At 66.3% G+C, this 18482-nt stretch overlaps 3 protein-coding genes across 3 annotated transcripts; all 3 read right to left on the bottom strand.

The window, feature by feature from the left end:
* Positions 1-5850: 5850 nt before the first annotated feature.
* Positions 5851-6533, bottom strand: EMIHUDRAFT_358281 (putative histone H2A; the record flags this gene model as incomplete). Its single annotated transcript, XM_005762622.1, has 1 exon — positions 5851-6533. One exon carries the CDS (start codon positions 6528-6530, stop codon positions 6162-6164), a length of 369 nt encoding a protein of 122 aa, XP_005762679.1. The 3' UTR covers positions 5851-6161.
* Positions 6534-9813: 3280 nt separating this feature from the next.
* On the bottom strand, positions 9814-11881 carry EMIHUDRAFT_105320 (hypothetical protein; the record flags this gene model as incomplete). The annotated part of the gene is made up of 2 exons (XM_005762623.1): positions 9814-10605; positions 11045-11881. 2 exons carry the CDS (start codon positions 11879-11881, stop codon positions 9814-9816), a joined length of 1629 nt encoding a protein of 542 aa, XP_005762680.1.
* Positions 11882-14453: 2572 nt separating this feature from the next.
* On the bottom strand, positions 14454-16313 carry EMIHUDRAFT_67717 (hypothetical protein; the record flags this gene model as incomplete). Its single annotated transcript, XM_005762624.1, has 2 exons — positions 14454-15293; positions 15684-16313. Coding segments are annotated over 2 exons (1470 nt in total), but the record flags the coding sequence as incomplete, so codon positions are not given.
* Between the last annotated feature and the right edge of the window lie 2169 nt (positions 16314-18482).

Here is an 18482-nt window from a genome sequence, read left to right on the forward strand (position 1 = left end):
TCCCTCGAAGCTGCTCTCCCAGCTGTTCACACCCAGCTGTTCACACCCAGCTGTTCACGCATTGCCACTCCCCACTTGCAGGGTGGGGACGACAAGCCGTCGCTGCGCGCGCTGTGCGCTTTCGTATGCCAAAAGCCGCAGGTGGCCAACCGGCTGCTCTGGTTGGTCCTACTTCTCTTCGTCCTCCTCTTCGCTCTCAAGATCGTGCCCGACGTATACGACCAGGAGTTCGCACACGCAGCCGAGGAGTGAAGCGCTAAGGGAGGCGGCCGACGCAGAGGCTGCCGAGGACGTAGCGCTTCAGGTATATATTCGATAGGCACCCTGACAGTGGCACGTGCATGACCTACATGTACATGTGATGGATACGTGCATGCGAATGGTTAGCATGTCGAGAAGACCGGTGTGTATCGCGACCGTGAAGAGGTCCGTGGAGGATCGCTCACGCCCTATATATCTCGTCTCAATCGCGCCGATAGCGGTGTCAGGGACATGGCGTAGACATGTCCCTGAAGACTGGGCAATATAGGACCCCACTTGTGATGACTGATGAATGATGTCGGTTGTCGCCGCGCCCTATAAAGTGAAAAGTCACGTCACCCTTTACGGTAACTTCTGACCTTCATGCTGACCTTAGCCCTTACAGCTTACAGGCCCAACTTGGGGCTCGGGAGGGTCACGGGGTGGGGGGGTGTAGTCGGGTAGTAGTCGGGGTAGGCTCAATCTTCAAAGCAGCGCTCCCCATCTTAAGAGATTGATCAGGGGGGCTGGGTGAGCGATCCTAGAGGTCAAGGGGGCATAAAAAGAACACAGAGCAAAAAGGCTCACGGCACCCGGGTCCCGGGGCCGGGCGATACCGATAGTTCGTTTCTTTGGCCCGATGGCGGCGGGCGGGAGTTTCGCTCGCAGCACGCAGCACGCAGGGAGGGGTAAAGCCAAAAGGGCGATCCGGGAGGACCAAGTTTCAAAGAAAATACGACACGCGTACCATACTACCGTGTACCGACTTGCTCGCCAGAAGCAGAACGTGCTGAGTGTGCGGGTGTGCGCAACGAAATGCTTTTCATCGCAGCACGCCGCACGAGTACGAGTACGAGTGGCGCGCGTCCCCTCCCTCTTACCGTAGCGCGCCACACCTCCTTTGAAGATAATCGCCCAGGTATGACCGCGCATCTGTACTGCCCAGGACTGACGCCTTACCTGCACATCGCTGAGAGAGTGCGTCGAACCGCACTGTGGAACGAGCGCTCTCACGATCACATTGTGGTGTCGATGGCGTGGACTGCGTTCCCGTGGTCGCTCTACCCAGGGGGCAATCAATCCCACATTACTGGTGAACTCAGCCCTCGGCCGTTAACGCGTTTCTTCATTGAGACGAAGGCCTTTGAGCCGCGGCTGACTGCGACGAGTGCACGCGATCCTCGCCAGCGGGACGTGGACGACTACCTTATTCCCGCGCCGTATATTGAGAGCGGCCCTGTGATTGCTGAGGCAAGAGGTAGTTCAGGTGGCACTCACCATTCATCCACAGCACATCGCAGCCTCGACTTCTTCTTTGGCGGTCAGACTACTACCAGAGTGGGACCAGGTAGGCGGCACAAGGGTTACTACATGCGATGGGAACTCATGCAGCAGTGGTTACGAAATCGTACCGCCTTTGAGCGCACACTGCTGGTGGAGACGGACAATGGTGGCCAGCCACTGGGCGTGTCGACAATGAGGTCTCCGAGCAGTCCATGGCCCGCTGTACGACGGTGCGATCACCCGCTCGTCAACAACAGCGCGATCGCCCCGAAGATGCATTGGTCTTGGAGTAGAGCACCAGAAAATCGTAGCGAGGCCTCGTCGTGCATTCCGCCATGCACTGCGCAAGATCTCGAAGCAGGTGGGGCAGGCGTAGCCTGCTATGGACAGTACAGCGTGGCGGCAGTGCTACCTCGTGTGCGTTTCGTCCTCTGCGTGCGTGGAGACGTCCCGACCTCGCCGCGTCTGTACGACGCCCTTCACTACGGCGCGATTCCGCTGCTGATCTCAGATCACATGTGGAGCGTGGGCTTGCCCTTCCAGTGCTTTGTGCCATATGAGTTGATGGTGGCCACTATCAGCGAAGCAGAGATTCGTCGTGATGCTGCAAGCGCGCTCCGGAACCTGTCGACAGCAGTCTCGCCAGAAGCGGAGCACCGCATGCGCAGTTTGGTGCGCCACTTCCGCAAGGATCTCCTGTGGCGCCTTCCTGACAGCCGAGTCACCGAGAACGTCTTGCTCGAAGCCGCTCGGTTTCGAAAATCAAGGACCAATCATGGGGGGTGTTGCCCAATTGTTGACCGGACCGATCGATTTTACCCAACGGAACATTCTGGAGGCTGCCTCTGGGGCCCAGCGGCGGTTGGTACTGCGAGCGGCGGCTGCCGCGGCAGAGCGCGCGGCGATGCTCGTGAATCGAACCGCGCTGTGCGCCTCCAGCGCCGCCGAGAGCCGCATCTTTGACCGCGACCTCGGTGGTGGTGATGATTGGAGAGGTCTGCGCGGTCTCGGGCGAGAAGACCGCGTCGTTGGCGACCGAGAGCGATCTGTGGAGGGATCAGTCGACAGCGCTCTCAGAGGCGTGCGAGAGGAGGTCTGGCGAGGTGTAGCGTTCTATAAAGGAAGGGTCTGGGAGTGTGCAGAGGTTGCGGGATCCCTGAAGCTGGCTACGGAGGGCAACGGGCTGGCGGCTCACCGGTGCCGGTGACGGTAGCAGTCCTCGGAATGCTCCTCGTTCACTCCCGAGGCCTCCAGGATCATGTCCTGGCCGCACGGTGAAGAGTGCCGAGCGTCACCATATGATGGAGTCAATGGCCAGTTCTCGACCGTTGATAGCACCTGCGAGGATAGATGGGCGGGACGGTGAGAGAGAGAGGCCAAGGTGGAGGCGCTAGCGGGTGAGCGGCTCGGCGTCCAGCCCCAATCGCCCAAACGCACAACGGTGGACTGGTGGCGGGCGGGCGGGGAGAAGATGCCGCACCTTTTCGAGGGTGGGCCTAGCCATCGCGCCGACCTTGTGCCAGCAGCAGAGCGCCGTCGGTGATGATCACCGTGAGCAGGGTCAGCACGTCCGCCACCATGCTGCCGGAGGCGCTCGGAAGGTCGTTTCTCGGGTCGCGACCAAGTTTTTTCATCAAGATACCGGAGAGCCTCGTTTACCTGGAAAAGCTCTCTTTCTGGTCTTGTATGGCGCATTTGATGCTGTGTATGTGGCTCATATGACCCCAGAGCATGATGCTAGTCCATATTGACCAGGATGACGCAGAGGTTCATGCACGGCTGCGGTACATGTGAGTGAGTCGCGCGCAGTACATGAGTGAGTTGCACCTGGTACATATGAGTTGTTCGCGGTACATGAGTCTCGCCTGCGGTACATATGAGTCGCACGCGGTACATGTGTTGCGGCTGGTACATGTACATGTGAGTTGTGTGCGGTACTAGTAGCGTAGTAGGATGAGATTATGAAAAACGCCGGAATTCGGACGAGTACTCTCGCCTGCACAAATTCGATAAGTGGGACAAGGAGGGATGCGTCCCAGGGTCCTGGAGTTTCAGGCGTGCTTTCGCTCCGACTCCTCGGTGACCAAACGACGAGCTGGAGAGCTGGCGACCGAACGCTACCCGAGGCGGCTGGCGGCGATGGACGACCGAGCGGAGACGCAACGAATCGAGGAGCGGCTCCCGCAGGGAACCGACGAGTGGCTCGCGAGACCTCGGCTGTTGACGACTTCGCGAGGAACGATCACGCCGGTGGTGATACTGCAGCCGCTGTCCGCGCCGGTCGGCGACGTGGTGATGTACACCGGGCCGTTGCAGCCGATCGGCTGGCAGCTCCACGGGATAGGCAGGGAGTTCGGCGGCGGGACACAACCTGCGGATGGCGCGATCACACAAGACAAGCGCAGGGTCGACGTCGGGCCGACGCGAGCAAGCAAGTCGAGGCGGATGGATCGGCGCCTCACCCACTGGCAGTGCATCTACTGCCGGCGCGAGACGCGGAACGATGCACGGGCGACGAGTTGCTGGAACTGTGGTGGCGAGAAGGAGCAGCTCCGAGATGCGGACAGTGAAGGGCGCGAGGCGGCACGCCGCGGGCAACGTGCGAAGGAGTACGCTGGCAGATCGCTGAACGCCCTCGGTGCTGGTACGTCGCTGGTGCCGCGAGCCGCGCAGGGAGTGTTCGAGCGGGCGCGAGTGGACGTGCTCGTGCACTGGGAGACGCAGCAGCTCGAGCAGTACACGGGGGCGGCTTCTTACCTGCGAAAGGAGGAGTCCATGCTCGGGGTGATGGAGTCGTACTACGTCGTGCACACGGGCGCTCGGGTGAGCGTGTTTGATGAGGAGAGGCGGTCCCACATGACGGGCACGGACGTTGCTCGTTTCTTCAACGCGATCGGGCGCAAGGCGGCGGTGGGCGTGCCGGGCGAGACTACCTTTCCCATGGGCGGTTACTTCAACGAGTTCCGGCGTGAAGGCATGACCATCGAGCTCGTGCGAGAGCTGCGCAGTGCGGTCACGTTCGCAATCACTGCGGCCGGCGGCGACGTGACGGCGATCACGAAGAACGCGATCTCCCTTAGTGTGGGTAAACGAAAGTACCGCTCGTAAAAACGGCGCGTCAAATGCAGCATCCAGGCGTCTAAAGAAGACGACATGAATGGTTCACAGAGAATGTGTTCAGACCTTTGGCTTTGCGCGGGTGTGTGTTTGGTTTTTGTGTGTGTGGACAGCCATTCCGCGTGGTTGAGGGGTTGAAGGGGTCTGTCAACCACTTGGTTGAGGGTTGAGGCCTCTGTCAACAGTGCGATAGCCAAGTATACAAAATAAAAAAACAAAAAATCGGCCGACGTTGCCATCAAGGAAGGGAAGGAGCTGCAGCTGTCAGCAACTGCAACTGATGTCGAGGCCGGAAAGAGAAGGCCGCGCCTCAGATTCATCTTCGGCTCACCCGCCGTCGACGCTGGATCCTACTAGCTTTCTGTGTCCTCGTCGGTGTAGCCGCTGTGTTCGCCGCTGTGTTCGCCCTGGTTACGACCTGGGGTGGAGGCGAAAGGCTCGGAGCCCCGCCAAGACGGAGGTTTGGTGCCAGTCGCCATTTGGGGGGGGCAGGCGGCGGCGCGAAACTAGTAATCAAAATTCATGAGGAGGCTGCGCAATTGTGCGCGCGATAGTAGGAGATGTAGGAGTCGTCTAGCTTCTTCAGATCCTCAGCCTCGCTACCCGATGCGAGGATGGGGGGCTGTTGAAGACCGACGACCGCGCAGCCGTCTAGTCTACGGCCACACACACACACACATAGTGTCCTTACCACCCCTGGACTGCATCTGCGCAGTTTCGTACCGCTGCGGCGCGGTTTTGCAAAAACCGTTCTGCAGCGGCGCGGTTTTGCCCTTCACCCGCAGCCTGGATTGATAGTCATTGTGGGTGTGGGGGCCGCGGGCCAGGACTTTTGTTTGAACAAAGTTTTGACAGTACATTTCTGTCGGGCCTTGGAACAGCTGGCGGGCGCGGGGGCGGCGGGCGCGGGGGCGGCGGGCGCGGGGGCGGCGGGCGCTGGCTGGATGAGCCTTCGGCCAGACGCGAGGACGCTCACGAGGACCAGTAGCCTGACCTGTATCGAGAAGCTTCACCTATTATTCTTCCTTCCCCATTCCAGAGTGATAAATAGTCCGCCGTATTCCCATGTCCCCGGATTCCCATGCCCAAATAGTGGGTTAGTGGCACGTCACGGCTCCCCAACTCCCGTTGTGCAAGTTTGGCACGTCATAGTCTCTGACTGCTTTCGCTGGGCGGCACGCGCTTTGCTGTTGTGGTGTCACAACTCGGACGCTCTAGAAATATGTCTTCCTCCGGGAATGTACGCAAGAGCCACATACATGGAAAAACCACCGGGCACGGGGAAGTTGCGAAGGGCAAGTGGAGTGCGGGAGGTACGACTGGGCCTGCGAGCGGGGGCGCGTGGCGCCCTTCATGAACCTGTCCTTTTCAGATAGGACACCGCCAAGCGGTGCTTTCGTGGACCCCACGTGCCACGAGCTTTCGTGGACCCCACGAGGTGATAGGGTGAGGGGAGGGGGGAAGGCCTCGAGAGAAGGGTGGTGTTTAGAAACACCGGGGTTGGTTGAAGGGAAAAGAAACTACTCCTTTTTCGACTTCTTCGGCAGGAGCACCGAGTGGATGTTGGGGAGGACGCCGCCCTGCGCGACGGTCACGCCGCCGAGGAACTTGTTGAGCTCCTCGTCGTTGCGCACCGCGAGGGTGATGTGCCGGGGGATGATGCGCGACTTCTTGTTGTCGCGCGCGGCGTTGCCCGCGAGCTCGAGCACCTCGGCCGCCATGTACTCGAGGACGGCGGCCAGGTAGACCGGCGCGCCCGCGCCGATGCGCGAGGCGTAGCGGCCGAGCTTGATGTGCCGGTGCACGCGCCCGACCGGGAACTGGAGGCCCGCCTTCGCCGAGCGAGACGTCGCCTTCTTCTTGGAGCCACCGCGACCACCCTTGACCATGGTTGATTTGTGTTTGATTGTGCGCCCTGTGGTAATTTCGTGCCGCGGCCAAGGTCCCCTCAGCCGAACACCCGCCCTGCAGCGGCGCGCGCCAGAATTCGAGGCATCGCCGGCTAGCCGCGCCCGTGTCTCTCCCTGAGTGCACAACCAACGACCCGTCGGCACCGGCACTCACAGCCTCCCCCTCCGTCCACCGCAGGCGCCATGCCCAGCGCATCACCCGACTCGCTCGCGGCGGCGCAGCGTGCCTACGACCTGCTCAACACCGACTTTCCCCAAGTCGACGCGCCGTCGCTCGCCGCGCTGCGCGACGCCCTGTCCGCCTCCACCTCCCACTTCCCGCCCACCGCCGCCCTCGTGGCCAGCCTCGAGTGGGCGGCGACGCAGCCGCCGCGGCCGCCAGCCGCTCCGCAGGGCGAGCTCGTCGGGCTCTGCCCGCTGCCCGCACCGCCGTCGTCGTACGCCGAGGTGTACGCCGTCGGCTGCGTCGAGCGCGCCGCCGCGGCAGTCGCCGCGTACGCCGAGGGCCGCCTCGCCGTTGCCGAGCAGACCCTTCGACGGTGCTCTCTCCCGCCACCGACAGAGGCGTGTCTCTCCGCCTCCCTCTTCCTCGATCGGCCGGGCTCGGTGTCTGTAGGTACGAGCCTCGCCGCGCCGAGCCGGCATGCGCTGATGACGGCTCCGACGTCGAGGCTGCGGCGGCAGCGATCGCAGCCTCCGCGGTCGGCGGCGAGGATGACCAGAGCGGAGTCCAGAGCGGGCCGGCCGACGGCGAGGTGAGCTGCGGGCAGAGAGGAGCGAGTGGCCCACATCCGCTCGATCCGTCCGCCGCGCGCTGCCACCCGCCCGCGTCGCGCTGCAGGTGTGGGCGGCTGATCCAGACGACGACGACGTGCCGTACGAGCCCTTGCAGCCTCTGCAGACGGCAGACGGAATGGCGGGCGCTCACTCCCTCTCCCTCCCACGCCCACCCTGACCGCGCCTCGCTCCTCTGCCGTAGGCGGGGCCCGACGCCGCCTGCGCGCCGCTCCTCCTCGCCTCGCGGCCACACGCGGACCTCGCGCCGGCGCCCCTTCAGGCGTGCAAGCGCTGAGATGCCTTCGCCGCGGCGACTCCACCGCCTCAAACACCGCCACCGCCTCCCCAGCAGCAGCACTTCCACCACCACCGCCGCCCCCTCCTCCTGTCCGCGACGACACAGTCACACCGTCCACCACCGACACCAACACCTCCGCCGCCGCCGCAACCGCCGCCGCCGCATGTCATGTCCACGTGCACGGACACGTCTCGCAGGCCCGCCTCGAGGGGCTCGTCGGTTCGCTCGGCTACGCGCCGCTCGCGCCGCTGCCGCGCGATGCGCCGCTGCACGCGCGCACCCTCGCCGCGACGGTCGCCGCCGTCCGCGCCGCCGCCGCCGCCGCCGCCGCGGGCTCGCTCGACGCGGCTGCGGCCGAGCGGCTCGCTTGGCCGCTCCTCTCGTTGGCGCGCGAGCGGGTGCGCGCGGCGCCCGACGAGGCGGTCGAGCAGCTGCCGCGCTTCCTCGCCGCCCTCGACGGCGCCCGCGGCTGGCGGCGCCGCTTCCTCGCCTCCCTCCTCCCCGACGGCCTCCCTCCCCCTCCCGCCCGCGCTTGGCTAGCCCTCGAGGCGGCGGTCAAGACAGAGCTGCCACCGTTGCTCGCCGAGCTCAGCTCCCCCGCCGCCGCCGCCGCGCCGCCCGCGAACCCGACAGCTCTCCTGCTCTCTCTCGCGTCGTGCTACGTCGACCCGCCGCCGCAGCACGCCGCGCGCGCCGCAGAGGCGCGCGGCGCGGCCCCGGGCTTGGGGGGCCCTTTAAGCCCGCGGAACACGGAGCCCTCCGAAGGGGGGGGACCCCCCCCCCCCCCCCCCCCGCCCGGCACACCGCGCCGTCCACCGCGTCGTCTCCGCCCCGTCGGCTCCCCCTTCTCCCCTCCGACCGGTGTGCCCCCCGACGGCCGCCAGGCGCTGCTAGCGAGCGGCGTGCCGCAGCTGCTGCTGCAGCGGCGGATCGGCGCTGGCGAAGTGAGTGGTGCCATCCCCCTCACCCCCCAGACAGGGCAGGGGCGTCACTGCCGCCTCGCGCAGCTGCCACTGGATGCCTCCTCCGCCTCGTCGCCCCCCCCACCCCGCGCCATCCCTCTCGCCCTCTCGTCCGCAGCGTGGCGACGCCGACGCATCGGCCGAGTGGTCGTGGCTGCTGCGCGCTTGCTGCCGCCACCGCACGGTCCTCTCCTTTTGCTCGCGGGTGAGGCAGAGCCGACTCGAGCCCCTGCCCCGTGCCCCTGCCCCGCTGCCCGCCCGCTCCCTCCTCCGCCCCTCCCTCCCTTGCCGCCTACTACCCATCCTCCGTGCCAGGTGCCGGCGCTCCTCGCCGCCATCCGCAGCTCGGTGCCGCCCGCCCTCGGCCCCGGCCGCCAGGGCGGCACGCGCCTCTCTAGCCCACCCGCACACGACGCTTGCATCTCCGCCCCCACACGCCGCCCCCTTCTCGCCGCCCTCACGTCCCCGCCCTCGCACGCCACCCTGTCCGCCCGGCAGGCGCACCTCTCCTCGCGCGGCGCCGAGCGGCTGACCTGGCTGTGGAGCCTCGCTGTCGAGCGGAGGCAGCCGCCGCTCAAGGGGGACGCAGAGGTCGAGGCGGAGGCGCTCGTGGCGCTGCAGGCGGCTTGCTCCGCCGCCGCCCCGCTGCCCGCCGAGGCGGACGGCGGCACAGCCGACACGGACGAGCACTTGCGCGCCCGGTCGGAGCGCGCGCTCTGCGTGCTCGAGCTGCTCGAGACGCTGCGCCGCACCGCTGCTGGCGCGCTGCCGCCGCAGTTGCTGCTGCTCTCCCCGGCAGGCTCGCCGCTGTGGGCGGCGGTGCAGGAGTTTGGCGCCGGCGCTCGCGTCGAGCTCGCGCGGCGGCGAGGCGCCCACGGCGAGGCGGCGGCGGCAGGGCCGGGAGGCAGGCAGGCGGGCGCGACGGGCGAGCAGAAGCTCGCCGAGCTCCTCGAGCGCGTGGGGCTGGCCGTCAAGTCGCTGCAGCTGCTCTGCGCCGCGCCGAGCAAGGGAGACTAGCGAAAACACACAAGGCAAAGTGCTATTGAAGCGGGAACGCCGTGTATTGCGGACATGCGTGTGTGTAGTCTGTTTTCACCGCTGAGCTCTGAGGTGAACTGTTAGACCCGTGAGAGGAGGAGCGCGAATCGATCGCCTGGGGCCTCGTGGCTGGCTCGCGTCGGGCCTCGGGGCCGGCTGGCACAAAACGAGATACGTGGTATTGTACCTACTTTCTTTGCACGACGCCACTTCGATCCTCACGACCCAGCGTACTCACTTCGTCGATCTCTGGCGCTGCGTCCAGCACGCTGTCCACCGGCAGCCTCGTGTCCTTGCTGTCCGCGAGGCTCCTCGCGACCGTCCGCGCATGCCCGCTCAGTGCTGTGATCACCCTCTTCGCCGAGGCGTGGCTCTCCTCGCCGCTGCCAAGGCGGTGCGGCAGCCCCTCTTCGCCGAGCTGCGCTGCGACGTCGGCCAACGCCGCGCGCGCTGCCTGCCGCGCTCGCCGCATCGCGTACAGCTCGCAGCAGCTTCGCTCGCCGGCGTCGAGGAGCGCGGCCACTGCGTCCAGCCCAAAGGAGGAGGCGTCGAGCGAGGAGAGCCGCTCGTAGATCGCCCTGCCCGCCCACGCGTCGGCGGCGGCGTAGGCCACCTGCCTCTCGCCCAGAGGCGCCGCCCAGTCGGAGGCCTGCAGCGCCTTTGGCTTGCTGAGCTCCACCCCCGTCGTGGTGGCGAGCAGGCGTGCGAGGCTGCGCGAGCGCTCTGCCACGCCGGCGAGCTCAACCCGCCCGTTCACCTCCAGCCCCCAAAACTGCCATAGGTCGATTGCGTCGTTGTCGACCCCGACGCCAGCCTTGAGGATCGAGCGGTCCTCCAGCGTGGCAGTCAGCGCGTGACGCACGCCGTCGGCACCCTCTCGCGCCTCCCGCGCCGACTCGACCCACGCGCCTCGTCTGCCGAGCCGGTGTCGCGGCGCGAGGTAGACTTGGGCCACGAGGCATGCGTGCATGGTCGAAAGCTGGATGACGGCTGGAGGGTTGGGTCGGCCCTTTCGGTGGCTCGGCCGCGTCTCGGTGTCGAAGCCAACCACACCTGGCGCCGAGCAGTGTTCTTCGACCCAGGACCGCACGTCCGCCGCGCTGGTGGCGTGCGTGACGACTTTCTCGCCGATGCCCGGGAGGAGGAGGCCGGACGTGGCCAGGAGCAGGAGGAGCATATCTTGAGGCGAACCGCGCGCGGACGAGGAGGACGCGGACGAGGAGAGCGCCCGCTCGCAGAGAGGCCTGGCCCCGGCGGTTGCAAGAAACACGAAAGCGCCCCCGTACTCTCGAAATCTTGGCCTCACATCTTACATACATAACTTAGGGGATCAACTGTAAAAGGGCAGCAGCGATCCTGCAAAAAAAACGGCAGCCGGGCTGCCATCGGCCAACCTAGACGGCCGTCAGCGTCCGCACCGCCGAACCGCCGAACGCCTTGACCTGCTCGGCCGTCAGCGTGATGGTCGCCTCGTCGGCAACGGACGCACCGTCAGCAGCGTTGGTGAGCGTCCGCACCGCCGGCTCACCAAATGCTTTCACCTGCTCGGCGGTCAGCGTGACGGTGGCCTCGGCTGCAGGCGCGTCGGCCACAGCGTCGGTGAGAGCACGGACTGCCGGCTCGCCGAAAGCCTTGACCTGCTCGGCGGTCAGCGTGATGGTGGCCTCGGCCGCAGGCGTAGCGTCGTCAACGGGCGCGCCGTCGGCAGCGTCGGTGAGCGTCCGCACCGCCGGCTCACCGAATGCTTTCACCTGCTCGGCGGTCAGCGTGATTGTGGCCTCGGCCGCAGGTGCGTCGGCCACAGCGTCGGTGAGAGCACGGACGGCCGGCTCGCCGAATGCTTTGACCTGCTCGGGCGTGAGAGTGATGGTGCCCTCCGAGACAGCAGGTGCCGATGCGGTCGCTTCCTTCGCCACCAGAGCTGCCGCCGGCTCCTCTGCGGCCGAGAGTCGAACGCCAGAGTCGAACCAGCTCCACACGCTGACGCCGACGCTGGGCACGCCGACAACAGGCTTGTTGGCCTCCTGCTCGTACATCTCCGCGTAGCGGGTGTCGTAGCCCCATGTGAAGCCATCTGGCGGCGCCGTCGCCTCCCACATCGCAAAGGACTGTGTCACGCTGCGAGCATCGAATGGCGCACGCTCGAGGGTGGCGACGGCGACGATCGGTGGCGTGACGCGCGTGCGCACGGCGCCGCTGGGTGGCGCGTGCGGGATGGCGAGGGCCTCAGGCGAGCCCCAGGCGAGCAGCAGCATATCGGCTGTTCAGATAGATTCGGCCCCCCCTCGCCAAGATTCACGCACAGACTGTGAACGTCAACGCCCAGCGACGACAATGAGAAGTCATCACGCGTCCCAGGGGAAGGCGAACGGCCTTTGATTATGAAGAAATCCCTCTTTTGATTATGTGAGTAAGCTTGAATTCACGCTCAACGATTTATCGACACACCCTGCGACCCGGCCTCCTTGATAGGCGTTGTTTGTGGAGAGGGACAAATCACGCTCCCGGGACGCCATCTCTGGGTTCGTCCTTACCGCACCGGGCCGACCCTCGGCGGCAAAAAACGGTTACGTCGTTTATCAAGGGAGACGATACGCTAACTCCCCCCCCAGGTATCGTCTAGCGGGCACTGCGTAGGAGGGCCCGCTAAGGATGTCGGCGGCCTCGGAGCGAAACAGCGGCAAGGAGGAGTCCATGGCACTCCCCTCCGCGTGGGAGCGCTACCTGGGCGCGACGGCCCACCAGGGGCCCGCGCCCTTCGGACGCACCCCAAGGTGCAGCGCGGCCACTCCGCCCGCCGCGCTATCGAAAGCACCTTGACGGCCTGGCCCCTGCTCCCAGGCAGAACCCCGAATCGCTGTCGTCGTCGGTCGACTCCAATCCGCAGCAGCAGCAGCAGCAGCCACGGTCGCCCGCCTCTTCGACAGACAGCATCCAGAGCGGCGGGTCCACTACGTGGCGTTCCGAGTGGGAGCGGTTTCTCGGTGAGCCGCATTGCAACGCCCTCCCGCCCTCCTCACTGCTCGCGCGCGCTCTGAGCTCTGACGCATACCTCTCACCACGCCCTGTCAGAGGAGCCCTGCCCGGCGCTCGCGCTCTGAGCTCCCTCGCATGCCTCTCGCCACCCATTACAGGTGAGCCATGCCCGGCGCCTCGGTGGGGCAGCCGGTGGTGATGTGGCTGAGCTGACATGGCATGGATGATGTGGCTGCAACGTGGGCAGAGCGCGAGTGAGGCACCACGATACGGGATGCGGTTGGCCCGTGGACTGATCATGTGAAGCATGGAAAGAGAGTCATGTGACGAGTCGTACGGCTACGGGGGCCCCTTTAGGTGGGTAGCAGCTCTAGTGTACCGAGTCCGGCTCCACGGGCTGTTGTTAAAGCTCCGTGTGTTTGTTCAAAACGGCGTCATCTTTGGCCGCGCTTGCTCTAAAGTGACTGGGGCGCTGGGCGATGGGGGGGAGCTGAGCACACCACCCGCACCGTCCACCCCGAGAGGTCAGAGCCGAGAGCGCCGCGCAGGCACGATCCACACGGCCGCGTGGGGGGTACTGGGGAGAGCCCCCCCCCCCCCCCACCCACCCCCACCCCACGGGGGGATATTGGGCCTCGTTCGCGCGCGCGGGCGCCGAGAGATACAAGCGGGGACACGCGCGACAGGACGAGGACTCCGGTGCGGCCCCACGCACAACGGCCGGCCGGGCACACGCCGCGAGCCAGCGCGACCGGGATAGCGGCCAGCCAATACCCCGCGCCGCAGCGGTGGAGCGCGGTGCGCAGGCCAGGTGGGCACATCACAGCCCCTTGGAGCGCCCTGTGAAGACCCGGAGGGCTGGAGCGAAAAAAAGCAAGCGAGTGGGCACATCACATAATTCCATGCACATGTCCACATGATATATTGACAGAGTGGGGATGTGTGCTCGCTACTACACGTACTCTCTAGCCACACGATAGCCACACGACACAGTAGACAACCTGGTAGACAGAGACTGTGAAAGGCGACAGACTGAGGAGGGTAAAGCTGAAGGGGAGGCTGAAGGCAAAGAGGCTCGGAGCCCAACCAGGGGAACGTACATGTCTCGCTATGCACAAAATGCGAGACGACATGATGGATGGAGCCGTGGCTCGGCCGCCAATAGGTCGCACTGGGTGGCAAGCCGGCCAGGGCCACGCCCGAGCTGTAGGGCGCGCGGGCAGGTTGGGAGCCGTCGCACTAGAAGCGGTGGACGGCCGCCAGCGGCACTTCGTCAGCGGCGGCCGACGGCGGAGGCGCGAGACTGCGGGGCGTGCCTGCGGCTTGCGGCGGCCTCGGCGCGAGCGCAGCCGCTGCGGATGCCGCGAGGTCCGGCTGGCGCGGCGTGGCCTCCGGCGCGCCACCGCGTGGCGTCGGCGTCGGCGGCGTACCGGGCGGCGGTGCCGGTGGCTCGGCCCGGGCGGGCGGCAGCGCCGAGTCGCCGTCCGTGAGCTTGAGCTGAAAGACTTCGTCTTGCTGCGCAGCGGCCTTGCCCCTTGGCCCCGGGAGCAGCGCCTTGACAACCGTGGCCGCCTTGGAGGCCGTCGCCCCCACCGCCTTGGCCCTGCTCCAGGCCTGCGAGGGCGGGTCGACCTCGAAGCGGATGCTCTCGCGCAGGGAGTCGATCTCGTCGGCGACGCTACGCGGGCTGCCAGCCGGGCTGGCGCTTTCGCCATTGTCGCCCCGCGGGCTGCCCCGCGCCGAGGGCATGCGACCCGAGGCGCGCAGCGACTCGCGCAGCACCTGCGCTCGCTCGACGCCGCGCATCACGTCCTGCTTGGTCGCCTTGGTCTTGAGCATGTCGACAGACATGACGGCGGCGATCATCGAGAGCACCAGCTTGGGCCGCGCCTCGAGGATATCCTGCCAGCCGCAGAAGACGCGTGCGCCCATCTTGTGCGCCGTCGAGATGGCGAGCTTGGCGTTGAGCTGCCGCTCGAGCTCCGTGATCCCCGGCTTGATGAGGTCCTCGCGGATGGCGAGCGGCGCCACCGCCCTCATCAGCTCGAGCAGGAAAACGCCGCTCTTGACGGCCGGGTCGCCGAACTTGCTGAGCTGGACGTCGCAGCCCGCCGACAGCACCCTGGCATTGGCCCACGCGAGCACGTGCGCCGAGTCCATGTCGAGCTCGTCGAGGAACTGCAGCAGGTCCTTGCGCATCAGCTGCCACCACACGGCGAGGAGCAGCTTCTCGTTGCCCTCGGCGATGTCGGAGCCCTGGATGCCGACCACCTTGCAACCGAGCTTGCGCGCGACGCCGAGGGCGTACTCGCAGTTGTCTCCCTTCTCGTACCGATTCTTCGGCGAGCCCTTCACCCTGCTCCAGTCGACGGAGCCCGGCTGCAGCCGCTCCATCACCTTGAGCAGCACGATGCCCGTGCACGAGTCGGCGTACAGGTCCTTCATGTTGAGCTTGAGGCCGAGCGACGCCGCCCAGTTCTTGAAGACGCGCCCTTCGGCCGCGTCGTTGGTCTCCTCCTCGTACGTGTCGAGCTCGCCCTCCTCGCCGCCGTCGCCAAAGGCGTCCACCACCGAGGCCACGAAGCACTGCTGCATCCGGGGCCGCGGCTGCGTCAAATCGCTCGGCGCGACAGCAAAGATCTTGGGTCCCGCCGCCGCGATGGCGTGATCGACGACCTGCTTGGCGCGCGCCTCGGGGCCCGCGCGCCAGAAGGCCTCGGGCAGGCCCTCCCCGGCGTTGACCGCGGCAAGCGGCATCTGCACTGACGTCGGCAGAATGGTCTGCTGCAGCGGCATCGGCAGCGTCGTGCTGCCAGGAGGGGCGGCGGCGAGCTGCGGCACAAAGGGCGTTGTCGGCGCGCCGGCCGTGGAGCGTGCGAGCGCCGGGTCGTTTGTGCGGTGGTCAATGCTCGTGTTGAGCTCGTCCGTGCCGCCGTGCGCGGTAGGCGGCGCGCGGGAAGCGGCGGCAGCGCCGTCCTCGGCCGAGCGCAGGAGCGAGCCCTTGCCGCCGAGCGCGCTGGAGCCCCACGCCCCACCCGCGGCAGGAGCCTCGCCGCCGACCCCCTGTGGCGCGATCGGCACGGTGGGGAGGATGCTGTTGCCGACGGAGAGCATCGGCTCCTTGGCCACTTGGTGCAGCGCCATCGCGAGCTGCGTGCTGATGTCGCCGTCGAGCGTCTCGCTGACCGCAACCTCCGTCGGCAGCCGCCGCCGGTCCTGCGGGTGCTGCCGCAGGTAGTCGTCTACGTGCTTGTTGATCCAGCGCGAGAGCAGCGCCTCGGGCGGGACCTGCCCCGGCTTCTCGCCGTCCGCGAGCAGCGCCGCCAGATGCGGCTGCGTCATCACGTTGATCTTGGAGAGCAGCCCGTGCTTGATGATGTTGTACGCCTGCTGCAGCGCCACCTGCTTGTGCTGCGGCGCGTAGAGCAGCTGTGTCTCGTGGATCATCGGCACCGCCGCGCCGACCGAGGCGGCGGCGTTGACGAGCAGAGTGTGGTTCTCGAGCTGCGCCTCGGGCGAGAGGTCGCTGCCGTCGAGCGGCGCGGTGTTGAGCGCGCGCAGGTCGAGGGCGTCGGGGTCGGAGGTGGCGAGCAGGCTGCCGAGCAGCTCGCCGTCGGCCACCTTGTGCAGCACGTCGTTGCCCAGCGGATTCATCGGCCCGCCAGAGAGCACTGGCGCGTCGCGCAGCACGTTGTTGATGTGGCTGACCATGTCGGCCTGCTCCTGCGGGTCGAAGGCCTCCTGCGGATCCACCTCTGCCGACCCGGGCGGCGTGACGAAGCGCGGATCAGGAGGCTCGACGATGGTCCCATCGGCGTGGATGCCGCGCTCGAGGTCCTCGCCAAACGGGTCCGGAATGGCTGCGTTCTCCGTCCCCATCGAAGCCACCGGCGTGGGCTTGGCGGGCAGGATGCGGCGCATGGCAAACGCGGCCATGCCAAGGAAGGGGAGGAGGAGCAGCGGCAGCAGGCCCAGCGCGGCGGCGCCGACGACAGGCGGGACGATGAAGGCCAGCGGAGGGGGCGGGATGCACGGGTCCGTCGAGTTCGTCGAGTTGGTCGAGTTGTCGCCCGGCTCGCAGTAGCTCTCCCCGGGGGCGAGCGGTGGGAACGGCGGCTGAGGAGGGTACGGTGGCGGCGATGGAGGCGGCGTTGGAGGCGGCGGCGGCGGCGGTGGCGAAGGCGGTGGCGGAGAGGGTGGTAGCGGCGGCGTCGAAGGCGGCGGCGGCGGCGGTGGAGACGGCGGCGGTGAGGGCGGCGGCGGTGAGGGCAGCGGCGGCGTCGGCGGCGGCGGCGGCGGCGGCGGCGACGGCGACGCGGAGGGCGGCGGCGGCGGCGGCGGCGGCGGCGGCGGCGGCGGCGGCGTGGGCGGCGGCGGTGTGGGCGGCGGTGGAGATGGTGGCGGCGGAGATGGCGGGCTCGGCGGGGCCAACGGAGAGAGCCTTGTGCAGAGGTCGTTCTCCTCAAACTTGGCGATGATGTCTTGGATGGTGCTGCCAAAGATGCTGTTCCCCGACGTTGCAATGGCCTCCAGCGTTTCGTTGCTCACCCCTCCGAAGCCAACTGCGAAAAGGGTGAGGTCTGGGTCTTGCGCCTTAATCAGCTCCGCCTGCCGTATCGCCTCGGACTTTCTGTAAGTTCCGCCTGCCGCAGCTCCGCCAGTTCCGCACATTGAGGGGCCGGCTTCATATTGCCAGGGGTCGTTGCCAAAATCCCAATCCTTGTAACAAGAGATGTCGTTTGCGTCACAAGCGGGGTTACGGCTGCAGGTCTGCTCTCCATCGGTCAGGAGTAGCATGACCTTCGTGACACTTGAACGGCCAGTATCGAGCAGCTGCTTTCCCATGAGGAGCCCGTTGGAAATGAAGGTCCATCCCTCGTCGCCGGTTCTGTAGTCTTCAATGGCAGTCGTGAGGTCGCCAGTGTTGAAGGTGAGGTCGCTGAGCTTGGTCGTGTCGGAAGCAAATTGTACCAGCCCCACGTTAGCGACTGTCTCGGCGACATCCAAGGAGTCCACAACTTTCTGCGCAAACGTCGCCACATCGCCCCGGCTGTTTTTTATGCTGCCGCTGGCATCCAGAATGATCACCAGATCGCCGACCAAGCGGCACTGGGCAGTCACCGCTGGGAGCAATGCCAGAGAGGAGGCAAGCAGCAGCAAAGTTGAGGCGTCAGCGCTCATGGCAGTAAAGCGGACACCGAAGTGAAGAGCCGCCGGTCCCGGCTTCAATGAAATTGCGTCAACACGCGAGCGGCACGGTGAAAAGATTTTTCGGGGGGTACCAAGATGGACTGCTGACAGGGTCTTCCAGGCGAAAATCCCAGGGTGGTGGTCGTTCTCCCATCTCTGCTTTGCGTTGTTTGCTTTGACCTTTGTGTCTTTCTTTCCTCCACCCCGAACGAACCAACCAAGCAAGTGAGAGAGAGAGATTTTTTGCAATGCAATCGGACGAGGCGTACCCCGAGGGCCCCACTCTTTCCTTCGCATAGCGGCCACTCTTCGGATCGCTGGTCGAGCGACCCGGGGGATGCCCCGCGCGAAAACGAATCTGCGAGGCGTGTGGCCGCTCATGCGGCCCGATGGGGAGGAGCGGGGCGGACTATGGGGATCGGCTTCTTACACAGCCCTTCCTTGCAGCGAGCCCCCTCCAACCCACCCGCGCTAGGTCCCGGGGGACGCAGGGGTCAGCCCCGCGCGACCTCGGGAACTAGCCGGGGCAGTCGGAGAAGGGGCAACTCCGTGCACTGACGGTCGGCCGTCAGAAAACACGCCTCCGTGGCTCGGGTTACACCAATCCTCGCTACCCAACGCGGCCAAAGGATATCCACCTCGAGAACCTCGAGCAATGCAATACCAATCCAATCTAACGCTCACACAGCA

Source organism: Emiliania huxleyi (genome assembly GCF_000372725.1).
Source record: "Emiliania huxleyi CCMP1516 unplaced genomic scaffold EMIHUscaffold_67, whole genome shotgun sequence".
In the NCBI taxonomy this organism is placed as follows: Eukaryota; Haptophyta; order Isochrysidales; family Noelaerhabdaceae; genus Emiliania; species Emiliania huxleyi.